This window comes from Benincasa hispida, chromosome 10, assembly GCF_027475165.1.
Source record: "Benincasa hispida cultivar pf3 chromosome 10, pf3_genome.v1.1, whole genome shotgun sequence".
NCBI classification, from domain to species: domain Eukaryota; kingdom Viridiplantae; phylum Streptophyta; class Magnoliopsida; order Cucurbitales; family Cucurbitaceae; genus Benincasa; species Benincasa hispida.
In genome coordinates this window covers 27,287,564-27,303,283 of record NC_143487.1, presented here as the reverse complement: position 1 = coordinate 27,303,283, position 15,720 = coordinate 27,287,564, and the positions used below count along the sequence as shown (strand labels likewise).

Genomic DNA, 15,720 nt, shown 5'->3' with positions numbered 1-15,720 from the left:
CCTTCATTTATGAAATTTCAGAAAAAAAAAACATCCTTTCGTCTGCAGATTCATCATTTCGTTGGGATATGAAACGATTGGACTTCTCAATTTTTGCAAAAAGAATTTTCTTTAATGTTTTATTCGAATGGACGCAAGGTAAAGATTAACGCAATGGGTCGACCAACGTAAATGCATCTTTGCAGAGGACTGGCAATAATGCATGTATCCTCCCAACACACCCCTTAACTAAACCCATTTCTGGAAGATCGGGTGCACGGTATTGCTACCAGCGCAACACTACCTCAACATAGTGCATTTTGCTAAGGATGGGCAAAGGACACACACGCGCGCAACACACCCCTCGGCTTCAATGCCTTTGAATTGGGTGGAAACAAAGCGTACCTTGTTGGTTCAAGATACGTCCATTATCACCATGCATACCGAATGTTGATTGTTTTATTTTTATTAAATATATTGATTTATTATTATTATTTTAATCAACACAAGTTGCTATGACTTGCGGAAATAAATTTCTTCTCATTTCTCAATCATTCACCAATTAAGGACTAACGCATTAATTACAAAAAAGTTAAGAGAATTAAAGGCGGTACAAAAATAAATGCTAGGGAAATAAATGAAGAGTAAATTCATAAATTCATGAAACGAATTAAATGAAGAAGTAAAGACACAATTCAGGAATTCAATAAGACAGGAATTTAAAGAAAGCTTTAAACATAGATGTGAGATATGGACCGAAAGATGCGTTTCCTTGAGTGAGCGCAATCCACATCCCTGCAGGTGGTCCAGCTTGCCTGCCCAATGTCCTAGCCTAGGGACATTGCTCCTTTCCATTGGATCTCGGGGCTTCTGAGTTGCTGGGCAACATTCTTGGTACTCTATTACTCAACTCAGATACCAGCTTGCCCACTTGGATCTCTAAATTTCGAATTGAGGATGCCTGCGCCTACATTACTGCGTCATTTTTATCCATATATTGTTTTAGCAGGGCCTCCAATGAGCTTCCGGAGGTGTTTGAAGATAAGGGTTGCTGGTTATGCGATTGTCCTTGTTGCCCCTGGTTCGAGTTATGGTGAAAAGGAGGATTTCCTCGACTGCCACTATGATGGTTGATTGGCCCCCCTTGGTTAAGATTACATCCCAATCGAAGTTAGGATGGCCCCTCTAGCCAGGATTGTAGATGTTGCTGAATGGGTTGTTTTGGATGGTGCATACTTGCTGGAGATTCGATGGGCACATTTCTACTACATGAGCCCTCCACAATTAACGCAACTTATTCGGCCACATGAGCTGGTGCAGTAGGTTGCGCTGATTGTTGGGAGATGGGTCCTTGATTGATTGCCATCGATTGGAGGATTGAGGTAACTGCGGCCATCTGTGCGGCCAATGTGGTCATTGTCTCCGTAGGGACAATGGCAATGTCATTCTTTCTTCTCTCAGCGCCTTTGCCTCCATAACCATCATCTATCCAGTCATCAATGTTCCGCGATATGCGGTGAAGGATGACCTCGACCTCTGTATACATTTTGTCCATAAAACCTCCTGTCATTGAGGCATCAACAACAGCTTGCATTGATCTATTCAGGCTGTTATAAAAGGTCTCCATCAAAACGCAATCGGGCATCCCGATATGCGGGCAATTTTTCACCAATCTTCTAAATCGCACCCAGGCGGTGCTCAGGGCCTCATTCTCCATTTGCTCAAAGTTCAGCACATCCTTTCATCGCCTTGTGTTGACGGCCAGCGGGAAGAACTTCTTCATGAATCGCTCCACCAGTTGATCCCATGATGTGATCTCATTTGGCTCCAGTGAGTGAGCCTACCTCTTGGCTTCGTCCCTCAAGGTGTAAGGGAACAAATAAAGTCTAATGCTTTCTGGGGTAACACCAGGCAGTGAGAAGTTATCGCACATTTTGACAAAGCTGGTCAGGTGGGCATGTGGGTCTTCACCTTGCAGACCTCCAAATTGCCCTGCATTTTGGATCATTTGTAGCATGATCGGCTTTATTTTGAACCTTGCGTTCTCCTCAATAGTAGGCCTCAAAATCCCAGGCGAAAAGTCGTACAGGTTAGGTGCCGCATAATTCCTCATGGGAATGTTACGATCAGCTGTCAGGAAAACAGGATCCTGCGCTGGTCGTACAGCCTTTTGATTTACTACGGGAACCACATTTTTGTTATTATCTGCCATGCTCGCTGCTTTCTTTCGCCTTATCTGATTCTGATGTGCCCGTGCACGAAAGGTACGCTCGATCTAGGGTCAGCTTCGAATTCTGGTTCAGCACCAGTACTCATAAACTGTCAGGTTGCTCTCTATGTTGAACAGCCAGTACAACAAGATCTGTCCTGCAAAACACCACAAATATACTCAAACAATAAACCGTTAACCAATTCCCCGACAACAGCGCCATAAACTTGTAATGCAAAAATTGAGTCTATAAACTACACGTAAGGTTCAAGTCCATGTTCCCGTTACCAGTTACATAAACTTGTAACTTTAAAAATAAGTCTTTATTTTCTTTATGTGATACTACTTCTAGATATGTGTTATTAATGAATGTTCTTGTAATATGTTGTGCGTTGTCACAAGTTTCCTTGCGTTGGAACCAAGTATAATTCCACCACAAGTTTCTTGGAGTGATCCAAGGTCGAACACAGGGACTGTTTGAGGTTATTGCGTTATGTTTGTGATACATGTGACCAGGGGTTTTTCAATTTATAAAAGAGTTTTGTGTACAAGTAATTTAAAGATGTGATAAAGTAAAGTAAAACGATAAAAATGCGATAATAAAGTAAATTGTGGTAAAGTAAAGTGCAATAAAATAAACCTAAACTAAAATGATACAAGATACAGGTTTCATGATACAAGATATCGAGGTTGAGACTGACTGTGAAGAATATACAAAGATCGTGTTATGCGGTGGCAAGTCTTATGTGTGAAATAGAAAGAGAAAAGATAATTAATACAAATATCGCAAGTTCCTTAATTGCGTTAAAGATATAAGTACGGTTCCGCTTTTCCCTTGGCGTACACCTCTCGCGGATCGGCCGCATTCCCACATCTCTGTGATGAAATAGGGACGAACGTAATGAATGCAAGGTTGCTTCCATCTCTGCAAGTACTACTCGATTTAGTTAATGCATTCTTCTAACATTCTCTCGATAGATCAGAATAGCATCTTCACTTCTGCTCTCATAGGTGAAGATGTTATCTAGCATGCCTTAGCTAAACGCATTTATTTCTTTAGCACATATTAAGTTACTCGGTTAATCCATATTAATTACCAAGGGATTAAGGAAACTTCATGCAGAAAACAATTAATGGGGGAACGAAAATAGACAGAGAAGTGGAAATGGAAATGATCAAGACATTCAATAAAACTATTTAGAGCCTGATACATGATTTGTGAATGAAGAGATTAAGAGGATGAAATACAGTTGATGAATAGAGTTAGAAATGAATACAAATAAGTGCCAACGTCTTGGCACAGAACTGGAATGGAAAATTACTTTCCAGCATCGATGGAATGAATGGATGGATGAGTTTCCCTCTCAGGCTTGCTCAATCGGTAGAAGGGATCTAAGCACAGAGCTTCTCGGTAGGGATTTGGCAGAATTGTACTGAGACTCACCTCTCGGCCTTGTCTCTTATCTTCCCGGATCTTCTCCGATCAGCACTCAGATCAGCTCTCTCTCAATAGCCTCGTATCAATTACCCCGTATCAAGTATATCTTTTCAGTGAATTGTGTGAGGGTATTTATAGGCGAGAAGCTTTGACTCTTTGACTTGTGGTCCCCACTGTATCGTTATGGAAATTCTGAAAAATGGTGGAATAATTATTTCTTCTGTTATTCAATCAGACCGTCAAATATGCACAACGGTTAGTTGTACACGTGTCGCAGTCCTCTGCATTTTCATTGCTCATTTTCATATTTCGATCGTGTATCTGCATGCGGTGTTGTTTTTATTACCACATGCGGTTGAAGTTCAGCTCTGGATCGACTGTCGCATTGCACCATCATTGTGTTAATCGTCTATTCAGTGTTGATTGACGGGCGCAAGGTGACAGAGATGCGTTGTTCCATTTCTTCTCTGAGCCTTGATCGCAAGCGGTAACTTTGTTTCCTGCAAAACAGAATAGAAATGTCCTTTTCTACCATCTTAACGATGATAGTGGGTGTAATTGCGATAATTTATAATTATTGTATTTCTTAGCTAATTTTTGTACAATCGACGCATATTTTCTCTCTTTTGGTCGCAATATCTAGATAAGCCAGCATAAATAACTTGTATTTCTACAAGTTATCATATCTCTAAAGGGTGAATGACGCATACATAAGATAAGATAATCGCATAAAGTGTAAATCTTAGGTCATGCTAGCTAAGTACTTCTCAACCCATTCGGAGATTTAGCTACTCATGCGAAGTAAGGGGAGATTGAACATAAGTTGAAATGAGATTTCCATTGTCTATAAATCAAATGCAGAATAAAGAATAGCAATAGAATGTTGAGATAAGAAGCCCGGTAGCAATGTCTTGCTTCCCGTGGCCTTTTACACTGTCTTTTCACTCCAACTCTGCCCAGATTAATATCGTTGCTTTCGCAAGTGTTAGCCCTCTCTCCTTTTGTAGCACTTCCCGAAAGTATTTCAAGATGTCCAGGAATGATCTCTCAGCGTCTTCTTCTGTTCGCTTGTCTCCATCTTCTCAGTATAAGAATAACTATGAACAGACTAACAGCTATCTATTTTGTATAAGATCTAACTTCTATATATATGGCAAACTCCCTAACGATGGTGGCCTTCAGTATTTATAGAGCTCATGGCGAGGAAGCTTTTCTCTCTAATGATTGCAATGATGGGTAGTCATTAAATCTCCTACTCTGATGTGCCGATTAATGGTCACCAAAAGTTGAGTGTACTTGCTACAGTGTGTCGTTAAAGGATTGTCAACTAAATTTGGATTCAACCGTCTCTTCCTAATTCCCTGATAAGAAATATGAATTAACCAAGTACTTAGTCTGTGTTAAAGATATAAAATGCGTTTAGCTAAGGCATGCTAGAAGTCATCTTCACCTGTGAGAGCAGAAGTGAAGATGCCATTCTGACCTATCGAGAGAAGGTCAGAAGAATGCGTTAACTAAAGCAAGTAGTACTTCCAGACATGGAAGCAACCTTACGTTCATTACGTTAGTCTCTGTTTCACCACAGACATGTGAAAGCGCGATCGATCACTGGAAGGTGTACGCCAAGAGAAGAGCGGAACAACATTTGTAGCTTCAACACAATTGAGAACTTGCATTGTTATATTCTTTGTCTTTGTCTTTCTGTTCTGTTCATAAGACTTGCCACCGCATTCCACGTCTTTGCACAACTTTCACAGCCAGCCTTGATCCCAGCATCTTGTAACATAAAGCCTGTATCTTGTATCATCTAGCTTAGGTTTATTGTATTTCATTTTATTATCGCATCTTTACTGCTTTACTTTATTTTATCACAATTTATATACCTGTACAAACACATTTTTAAAGATTAAAAACCTGATCGCATATATCATGAACATACAACAGTAACCTAAATCAGTCCCCATGTTCGACCTCGAATCACACCGAGAAACTTGCGGTGGAATTACACTTGGTTCTATTGTAAGGAAACTTGTGACAACGCATGGCATACTACATGAACATCCATCATTAATGCATATCTAGCGATAGTATCGAATCATTTGGAGCATAGAACATCATCAATCATACCTATCAAAATTTGCATTACAAGTTTATGGCGCCGTTGCCGGGGACATCCAACAGAGATTTTGATAGGTATGATTGATGATGTTCTATGCTTGAAATGATGCGATACTACCGCTAGATATGTGTTAATGATGGATGTTCACGTAGTATGCCATACGTTGTCACAAGTTTCCTTATGATAGAACCAAGTGTAATTCTACCGCAAGTTTCTCGGTGTGATCCGAGGTCGAACACGGGGACTGATTTAGGTTATTGTGGTATGTTCATGATATATGCGACCAAGTTTCAATCTTTAAAAATGTGTTTGTACAGGTATATAAATTGTGATAAAATAAAGTAAAGCAGTAAAGATGCGATAAAAAAATGAAATACAATAAACCTAAGCTAGATGATACAAGATACAAGCTTCATGTTACAAGATGCTGGGGTCAAGGTTGGCTGTGAAAGTTATGCAAAGACGTGGAATGCGGTGGCAAGTCTTATAAACAGAACAGAAAGATAAAGACAAAGAATATAACAACGCAAGTTTTCAATTGCGTTGAAGCTACAAATGTTGTTTCGCTCTTCTCTTGACGTACACCTTCCAGTGATCGGTTGCGCTCCCACATGTCTGTGGTGAAACAGAGACTAACGTAATGAACGCAAGGTTGCTTCCATGTCTGGAAGTACTACTTGCTTTAGTTAATGCATTCTTCTGACCTTCTCTCGATAGGTCAGAATGGCATCTTCACTTCTGCTCTCACAGGTGAAGAATCCGTCTAGCATGCCTTAGCTAAATGCATTTTATATCTTTAACACAGACTAAGTACTTGGTTAATTCATATTGCTTATCAGGGAATTAGGAAGACATCATAGAGAAAATGATTAATGGAGGAACTGAAATAGACAGAGAATGGTATATGAAAGCTATCGAAACATTTAATATGTCTATTAAGTGTTTGATACATGATGTGTGAATGAAAAGAGAATGAGAAAGTGAAATACAACGATGAAAGAAATAAAATAGATACAAACAAGTGCCAATGCCTTGGCACTGATTCGATGGAGATCTGCTTGCCGGATAGGATGGATTTGATGGTAGGAAGAGCTTCCCTCTCAGGCTTCCTCCATTGGTAGCAGGGAACTTTGCACAGAGCTTTCAATCGGGTGTTTGGCAGATTAGATCTGAGATTCATCTCTTGGCCTTATCTCGTCTTCTTCCCGGATTTCTTCACTTAAGCACTCAGCTCAGCCTTTTCTCTCAAAAGTTTTGCAGCATTTACCCTGTATCCCTAGCATTCTTTTTCTCCAAAATCTATGGGGTATTTATAGGTGCAAGTCTTTGACTCCGGCCTTGTGGTCCCCACTGATGATTATGGTAATTCTGAAGATGGAAGGATATTATTCATTCTGTTATGCAATTAGACCTTCTGCACAACCGTTAGTTGTACACGTGTCTCAATCCTCTGTTTTTGCGTTGCTCAGCTGCATCTTTCAATCATTGATTTGCATGCGGTGTTGTTTTTATTAGTGCATGCAGTTGCACACAGCTCTAGATCGACTGTCGCATTGCGCCGTCATTGCGGTAATCATCTCTTCATTGTTGACTGACGGGCATAATGTGACAGAGATGCGTTGATTAGTTTCTCGTGAGCCTTGAGCGCAAGCGGTGACTTGGTCTCCTGCAAAACAGAGTAAAATTCGGGTTGTCTTCCATCTTTATGGTATTAGTGGGTGTGATTGCAAACATTTATAATTATTGTAATACTAGGCTAATTTTCATAAAATCAGCGCATATTTACTAAATTTTGGCTGCAATATCTAGATAAGGTGGAATAAATAACTTGTATTTCTACAAGTTATCACCATCATCAGCTTTCCATTCATCATGATTTATTATGCTATCACCTTGATGCAAAGTCTTTATGCGGCCACCTTCTTGAGCAACTTCTAGCGAACGCATACGATTGCATGACTTTGCGATCGCAATCTTGCAATGCATGCGGACGCCTAATTCCTTGGATCGCGATTTAACTTTTGTCAGCGCATTTTTCCTGCACAAAATAAGTAAATTAGCTGCTTTTATGCGATGGGTGCATGCGATCACAATATCTTCAGTTTAGCACTTTTGGACATGAATTTGTATATTTTTACCGTCACAATCTCTCATTGTTTTACTTATCTATGCTGTAATAACGTGTACTTCTACCCATTATCACACCCCCAAATTTAAAACAATGCTTGTCCTTGATGACAAAAATTAGTGGGACGCAATATGCGATGCATGTCTTAGATTATACGTTGATTCTCATGTGTCGGTGGTCATGTGTTGGAGTGAAAATATGCGATTATGAATGTATGCGATAACCATGCGTTCCTATCCCAAGTTTTCTTGTGTTCACACCAAGTATAATATGAACCCAAGTTTCTCGAGTGAACCGAGGTCGAACTCAGGGACTTGTAACTAAATGCTATGCGGTAATGTGTATGCGGTGGATGAATAAAAGAATGATGGAGGGTTTAAGCTACAAACTACTCCTACTTCTAACTAACAGACAAAGCATTGGAAGTATGAATGAGAGGTAGAGACACGGCAACTGTTGATGGGTAGTAAATGGATGGAGAAATAGGTAAAATGGTGAAGATGTCTTCATCGCAACCCTTAAGAATGACCGCAAGGGAAACCTTAGTCAATGTAGACTATGCGATCATGCTACACACACATGAGCCTATTCTAGGACGCATGCGATGTATATGCGAAGTGTCGAGAGGCCTGATTCCTAAGTCTCTATTCTTGCTCATGTGCTCCCACACATAAACAAGATGACTGCATACCATCGTATTCTACTTCTTGGACACATGCAATATCCTCTCCATAGGGTGCATACTCTGTGTAATAGCAAACGGAGCTTATCTCTAAGTTCCCCATTCTTTTTTATGCGATCTGATCCGCTCTCTCGAGTCTTAGATTTGGTTTTTAGACTACTCTCTAAAGTATGCCTAAATGATGAGTGATGCACTCATAAGACAAGGTAATCGCAATAACCTAGTTGACGTAAGATTATTCCTATCTCTAGTGAATACTTGCTTACATTGCTTAATGCGACCAACCACTTACCCTCCCAGGTAGTTAGTTGTTGATGACTTTACTCATAGACAAGAATTGCGTCCGCTCATAGAAAAGCGTTGCTACAACTTCACACTAAGCAAATAAGGTTTTCTCATACACTCACGCAAGGCGCACCTCCTAGTGGTTTGCTACATGCTTCATATTCCTATACCACATGACTAAGTATACGATACTCGAGCAATCTTACTCAATGATGCAATGAATGTTAAGGATGCTAAGTAGAAGAAGATGAAGATGGAGTTGAAGGAAAATATAGAAACGCATTGATCACAAAATGTATTAATTCTTTAACCAAAATGTAATACAATACAATATAAAGAAAGAAGAGAATATGAAAGGACCAGCTGAAAGCAATGTCTTGCTTCCAGCGGATGTGTGTCAAGGCTGCCGGTGGTGCCAGGAAGGGCAGTGGAGCTGACTCTCTCGAGATCTAACTCCGGTGAAGGCTCCGGTCGTCACTCGGAATGGATGAAGGAAATGAAGAACCCTCAAGCTTTCTTCTAATGCTTTGGTCTGGATCACAAGGATCCACCCGAAGGTAGGAAACCTTGGATGAAAACCTTGAATCCTTTGAAATTTTGCTCATCAGCTTCTATTTATAGAGGTTGATCACCGACAGCATTAATGGACCTGCTCTGATTCTGACATCTGTGGTGCGTTGGTCCTTTGTCTGAATCTCTGCTTCTAACGGCGTGGTAGGTGAAATCTCAACATCATCTTTTGATTTTCCCGAGATATGTGTTAATGTTTCCATTTCACCAACCTTGCGTTCATCCCACTACTATGGTTATCATCTTGTAGCCGCAATCTTGCAATGACCGCATTCGCATGATCATCGCAACTTCTACGCGATGACCGTAATCGCTTGACGATCGCAACTCCTATGCGATGGACGCATGCAGTTGATTACCGCAACACCCATGCGTTGAACGTATGCGTTCGACTTTGCGATGGAGAAATTCTCCGCATGCGATCATCTTTGCGGCAACCCAGCTTCTGCGTATGCGTCCGCTTCCTGTGGTAGCTACAAAAATAAACAATTGGATGCATAATAATGCATAATAGTGGGTTAGTCGAGATTCTTGATGTTGAACGACGCAAACTCATTTTCTCCTGAATTACTAACATATTCGCCGCATATTCTACTTAACAGCCCTCATAATTCTAAATAAAAGGCCTAAGATGATGTGTATACGCGCGCAACACACCCCTCAACGCAATGCATTTGGGTGTAATGGCCGCAAGGTGTCTCTTGTTAACACACTATGCACCCATCATCGCATTACATACCAATTTTTAATTTTCTATTTAATTGATCAGAAACGCAAGTCGAAAAGACTTTGTTGTGTTTAATGTTTCATCCAATCATTCACAAAAATTAAAGAATAACGCTACTAATGTATACAAATTAAACGATTTAAACAGGTCATGAAAAATTAAATTGAAGAGAATTACAGAAAGCAATAAAGGCTAATTCTAAAAAGCAGTAAAAGGAAACTGTTAAGAAAGCAAGTAAATATAGATAGGGATGCTAATTGAAAGAAGTTCTTAGAATTACCTCAATCGCTTCCCTTCGCAGGCGGTTTAATCCTTCTTGCCCAAGTCAATGGTGTCCATGCGTCACTCGAAGTCACCTCTGTAGTAAGGCTTAATTCGTTGATCACTGACTTTAAACGCATTGTTCCCTTCTAAAGTTGTTAGTTCCACAGCTCCGTGAGGAAATATAGTCTTGATTTTGAACGGTCCAGACCAACGAGACTTCAACTTTCCTGGGAACAATCGCAAACGAGTGTTAAATAATAATACTTGTTGACCTTCGGTGAATGTCTGATTGTTTATGCAGTCGTCATGCCACTTCTTTGTTTTCTCCTTATAGATATTGGCATTTTCATAAGCGTCCCTTCACCATTTGACCAGTTGATTTAATTGCAGCTTCTGGACTTTCCCCACACTTGCTAAATCAAACTTCAGCTTCTTACATGCCCACATCACCTTATGTTCCAATTCAAGTGGCAGATGACAAGCTTTTCCAAGGATCACGACATACGGGGACATGCCAATTGATGTTTTATAGGCAGTCCTGTATGCCCACGGTGCTTCATCAAGCTTGGGTGACCAATCCTTCCTGGAAGTATTGACTACCTTCTCCAAGATTGTTTTGATTTCTCTGTTAGAAATCTCCGCCTGTCCATTAGTCTGTGGGTGATAAGCGGTTGCAACTCGGGCTGACGTTGAATTTAGTCAACAAGTTGGCAATTATGTGGTTAATAAAGTGAGAGCCCTCATCGTTAATTAAGACCCGTGGCATCCCATAACGAGCAAAAATGTTCTTTTTCATAAACTTTGCCACTGTGGCTGCATCATTCTTGGCGCATGTGATGGCCTCAACCCATTTTGATACATAGTCAACCGTGACCAGAATATAGTGATGACCTTTTGATGGTGGAAGTGGGCCCATGAAGTCAATTCCCCAAACATCAAATAATTCCACTTCTAAGATTGATGTCAATGGCATCTCATTTCTTTTTTACATATTTCCCGTTCTCTGACATCTGTCGCATTGCACAACGTGGGCTTAGGCATCCTTGAACATCGTTGGTCAGAAATAGCAATATTGTAAAACCTTTGCGGCAGTCCACTGCCCCCTAAAGTGTCCTCCATACAGGGACTCGTGACAAAGCTCTAGGATGTGCTTGACTTTGTACTCAGGAATGCATCGACGTAATATGTGATCAGGTCCCTGTTGATATAGGAATGGGTCATCCCAGAAATAGAATTTGGCATCATGTCTTAGCTTTTTCTTCTGCTGGTAAGTATAGTCATCTAGTATTCGACCGCAAACAATGAAATTCATGATGTTCGCATACCAGGGAACATTAATGCCCACTGCCATCAGCAACTCATCGGGAAATATTTCTTCAATATCTTTTTCTGTCCCTTGAACCTCGCAATTCTCCAATCTAGATAAATGATTTGCGACTTGGTTCTTGGTGCCCTTCCGGTCTTTAATCTCTAGGTCAAATTCTTGCAGTAGTAGCTCCACCGTATAAACCTTGGTTTTGCATCCTTCTTTATCATCAAATACTTGATCGCAAAGTGATCCGTATACACCACAACGGTTGTTTCGATTAAGTATTGTCGGAAATTCTCCATTGCAAATACCACTGTGATCATTTCCTTCTCTGTGGTCGTATAGTTCTCCTGCGCATCATTCAATGTTTTACTTGCATAATAAATAGGATGTAGTACCTTGTCTTTGCGCTGACTTAATACTGCGCCCACGGCATATCTACTAGCATCGCACATCAACACAAATGGTTGCGTCCAATCTGGTGCAATCAAAATGGGTGTGGAGATGAGTGCATCTTTCAATGTATTGAATGCTTTGGTGCACACGTCATCAAAATTATATTCTCGATCAGCTTCAAGGAGTGCATTTAAGGGCCTTGCAATGTGAGAGAAGTTGCGAATAAATCTTCTGTAAAACCCAACATGTCCCAAAAAGCTCCCAAGTGTTTTTACGTTCACTGGTGGGGGTAACTAGGAAATTGAGTCAATCTTTGCCTGATCAACTTCCAATCCTGCTTTAGAGATTTTGTGACCTAGAACTATACCTTCTTTCACCATAAAGTGGTATTTTTCCCAGTTCAAAACAAGATTCGTTGCCACGTATATCTTTAAGACCTTTTCAAGATTAGACAAACAAGAGTCATAATTACTGCCGAAGACTGAGAAATCATCCATGAATGCCTCGACTGACTCCTCCAAGTAATCTGAAAATGTTGCCATCACATCGTTGAAAAGTGCCTAGTGTATTACAAAGTCCAAATGGCATGCGTCAGATTGCGAACGTACCAAATGGGCACATAAAGGTTGTCTTGTCTTAGTCCTTTGACGCAATTGCTATTTGGTTATACCTTGAATAGCCATCAAGAAAGTAGAAAAATTCATTCCCTGCAAGTCTGTCTAATATCTGATCAATAAATAAGAGTGGGAAATGGTCCTTTTTAGTCGCCAAATTCAGCTTGCGATAATCCATACAAATTCTCCACCCCATAGTCATCCTTGTGGGAATCAATTCATTCTTGTCACTAGTGATGATTTTCATCCCCCCTTCTTCGGAACACACTGCACTGGGCTCACCCAGCTGCTATAAGATATCGGGTAGATGACACCTGTGTCCAGCCACTTTACTATTTCCTTCTTCACGACCTCCCTCATGGCAGGGTTCAAGCAACGTTGCCTTTCTACTAATCCAGTCTTTCCTTCTTCCAGACGAATCTTATGCATACAATATGAAGGAATGATTCCTCGAATGTCTGCTAAGGTCCATCCTAAGGACTTTGTGTTACTCTTTAGGATTTGTATGAGCGCATCTTCTTTTTCCTTACTCAGCGATGCAGAAATGATAATCGATAACGTGTCGTTACAACCTAAGTAAGCATACTTAAGGTGCATGGGCAACGAATTTAACTCTAGCACAGGTGGTTCTTCTAGAGATGGCTTAATGCGCTGTGAAGTTCGTTCAGACAACTTGAATGGTTCAAAATTTGCTTCCACATAAATTGTGGTGTAGTCCTCCTCTACTATTGGGTCGATTTCACAATTTTTTTCCTCCAGCTTCTTCAGGGGTTCGTGCCAATGTCCTTCCCGCAGTTCCTCGATATATTGGCAGTTTTCTATATCACCTGGGTACTTCAACGCATTGAGTATGTTGAATTTTACCTTTTGATCGTCGTCCCTGATGGTCAGTTCTCCTTTCTGCACATCGATCAGCGCTCGCCCTGTGGCAAGAAATGAACGACCTAGGATGATAGGGATTTCTCTATCGGCTTCATAATCCAATATGACAAAGTCTGCCGGGAAGATAAACTTGTCCACTTACACGAGAACATCTTCTGTCTTGCCCTCTGGAAGCTTCATCGATCTATCGGCCAGCTGTAATGTGATCGTGGCTGGTCTTGCTTCGCCGATATCCAACTTCTTAAAAATTGACAAGGGCATCAGATTTATGCTTGCCCCTAAATCACACAGCAGGTTCCCGACCATCTTCCCTCCTATCGTGCAGGGCAATGTAAAGGTCCCAGGGTCCATCATTTTAGTGGGGAGGTTGTTTTGAAATAAAGCGCCGCACTCATTTGTTAACGCAACCGTTTCATTTTCTCCAATCTTTCTCTTATTGGCGAGAATATCCTTGAGAAACTTTACATAACTCGGCATCTGCTCTAATGCTTATATCAAGGGAATATTAATGTGTAGCTGTCAGAGAACATCCAGAAAGCTCTGAAATTGCTTGCTATCATCTTTCTTTTTCAGCCTGGACGGGAATGGTGGAGGATCCCGCCGTATTTCTTGTTCACTTGGCTGTTTGGTGAGGTCCAGTGCTTGCTGTGTTTCATTAGCTGGAGGTTGCGTCAATTGAGAATTCAAATCTTGAAGAGCTTCATCTTTTGTAGGTGAACTTGCGTCTGAACTGGTACTTTTTCCACTATTAGTTGATTGGTCATCATCAACCATTAGATCTACTAGTGCTGTTATCGCATCTCGTTCTGAGGGCATAGAGGTTGTTGTTTTGCCACTTCTCAATGTCACTGCATGACATTGTTCTTTACCTCGCTGCCCCTTCGTTCCTGAATTGGCGTACTAGGCGCTTTCGTGTTTAATTCCCTTGTAAGCTGATCTATCTGCTCTTCTAATCTTTTAAGGGAATCAGCTTGCGATTGTCTCAATGCCTCACTCTTTTCAATGTAATGTTTTAACGATGTCTCTAGAGTCAAGGTGCTGCAAGAGGTATCATATAAGAACTGTTGGTCACAGGGTGGTATACCTTGAGAATTACCCGAGTTACAGTCCGAAGTAATGAAGATCGGAGGGTTGCCTCTATCCTCTTGATAACTGTTCTGATAGAAACTCTAACTCCCCTAGTTGTGATTCCCGTCCTAACTTGAAGTTAGGTGATCCTACCAACCAGGGTTATAGATGTTGCCAAATGATTCATCATAGGCAGAATACACAGGTTATTGATTCCATGGGTAGACTTCTACTGGATGTCCCTCTCCACATTGGATGCAATTCATTGCGGCCACGTGAGTCACCGCATTAACTTGTACTGATCCTTGAGAGGGAGTTCTCTGTTGGTTAGCCACCGTCTGGAGGAGTGAGGTCATTGTGGTCATTTGCTCGACCAGTGCGCTCATCGTATCAGTTGACACATCGACACTTTCTACTCTTTCTTGCTCTAGACCTCTTACCTCGAGCCTGGTATCAATCCACTCATCAGAATGTCGTGAGATGTGATCCAGGATATTCTTTGCTTCCGTATATGATCTGTTCATTAATCCTCCCTCTACGGAGGTATCTGCAACTGCTTGCGTTGATTTATCTAAGCCATTATAAAATGTTTCCATCAGAATGCTATCGGGAATCCCGATATGTGGACAGCTCTTCACTAACTGCCGGAATCACACCCAGGCAGTGCTCAAAATTTCATAACCCTTTTGCTCAAAATTCAACACATCCCTTTGTCTCCTTGTGTTGACGGGGAAAGGAAGAATTTGTTCATAAACCTATCAACCAACTGTTCCCATGCTTTAATCTCATTCGACTCAAATGATTGAGCCCACCTCTTTGCTTCATCCCGCAGTGTGTACAGGAAAAGATATAACCTAAGATTTTCTTGAGTCACATTAGGTATGGAGAATGCGTTGCACATGTCTACAAAATTCGTCAAATGCGCATGCGGGTCTTCTCCTTGTAATCCTCCAAATTGACCCATATTATAAATCATCTGCAGCATAATTGGTTTGATTTCAAAGCTTACATTCTCCTCAACCATAAGTCATGAAATTCCTGGTGAGAAGT

General features: G+C 40.9%; 1 protein-coding gene across 1 annotated transcript in view; it reads right to left on the bottom strand.

The window, feature by feature from the left end:
- Positions 1-2,291: 2,291 nt before the first annotated feature.
- LOC150033232 (uncharacterized) overlaps positions 2,292-15,720 on the bottom strand; it is a 32,491-nt gene continuing 19,062 nt past the window's right edge. Inside the window, exon 2 of the mRNA XM_090306330.1 lies at positions 2,292-2,346. Within this exon, the coding sequence (XP_090162456.1) occupies positions 2,292-2,346 (55 nt within the window). The remainder of the gene's footprint in view (positions 2,347-15,720) is intronic.